Source organism: Pyrgilauda ruficollis, unplaced genomic scaffold (assembly GCF_017590135.1).
Source record: "Pyrgilauda ruficollis isolate IOZ18807 unplaced genomic scaffold, ASM1759013v1 scaffold15003, whole genome shotgun sequence".
NCBI classification, from domain to species: Eukaryota; Metazoa; Chordata; class Aves; order Passeriformes; family Passeridae; genus Pyrgilauda; species Pyrgilauda ruficollis.
The window spans coordinates 1-416 of record NW_024513660.1 but is presented as its reverse complement, the minus strand read 5'-3'; the positions used below and the strand labels follow the sequence as shown (position 1 = coordinate 416).

The 416-nt window shown below is 70.9% G+C and overlaps 1 protein-coding gene across 1 annotated transcript; it reads right to left on the bottom strand.

Moving 5' to 3' along the window:
• Positions 1-34: 34 nt before the first annotated feature.
• On the bottom strand, positions 35-396 carry LOC121350398 (filamin-A-like; the record flags this gene model as incomplete). Its single annotated transcript, XM_041461688.1, has 1 exon — positions 35-396. A coding segment is annotated over exon 1 (346 nt), but the record flags the coding sequence as incomplete, so codon positions are not given.
• Positions 397-416: the final 20 nt, after the last annotated feature.

Genomic DNA, 416 nt, shown 5'->3' with positions numbered 1-416 from the left:
CCTCCCCATCCCCTCTCTCCCCCCGACCCCTCACCGATGGACACCAGCTTGATGTTCTCCCTCTCCAGGAACTCCAGGGCCACCGAGACGTTCTCCAGCTGCATCTGGCGGAAGGTGGGGCGCGCGTTGTACTTGCGGCCCATCTGCTTCTGGCTCAGCACCTCGAGCAGCGCGATCAGGCGCAGCCCGTCGCCCAGGTCGGTCTGCAGGTTGCCCACGCGCTTCTGGACGCACTTGAGGTGCTCGTTGCACCAGCGGGTGAAGGTGTTCTGCTGGATCCGCTTCCAAGGGGCGTCCTCCGCCAGGTCCTTCTCGGTGGCCGGCATCTCGGCGGGCTCCGCGGCCGGCTCGGCGCGGCCCCGCCCGCCCGGCGCGCTCATGGCGGGGCCGGGGCGGGGGCTGCGGAGGGAGGGAGG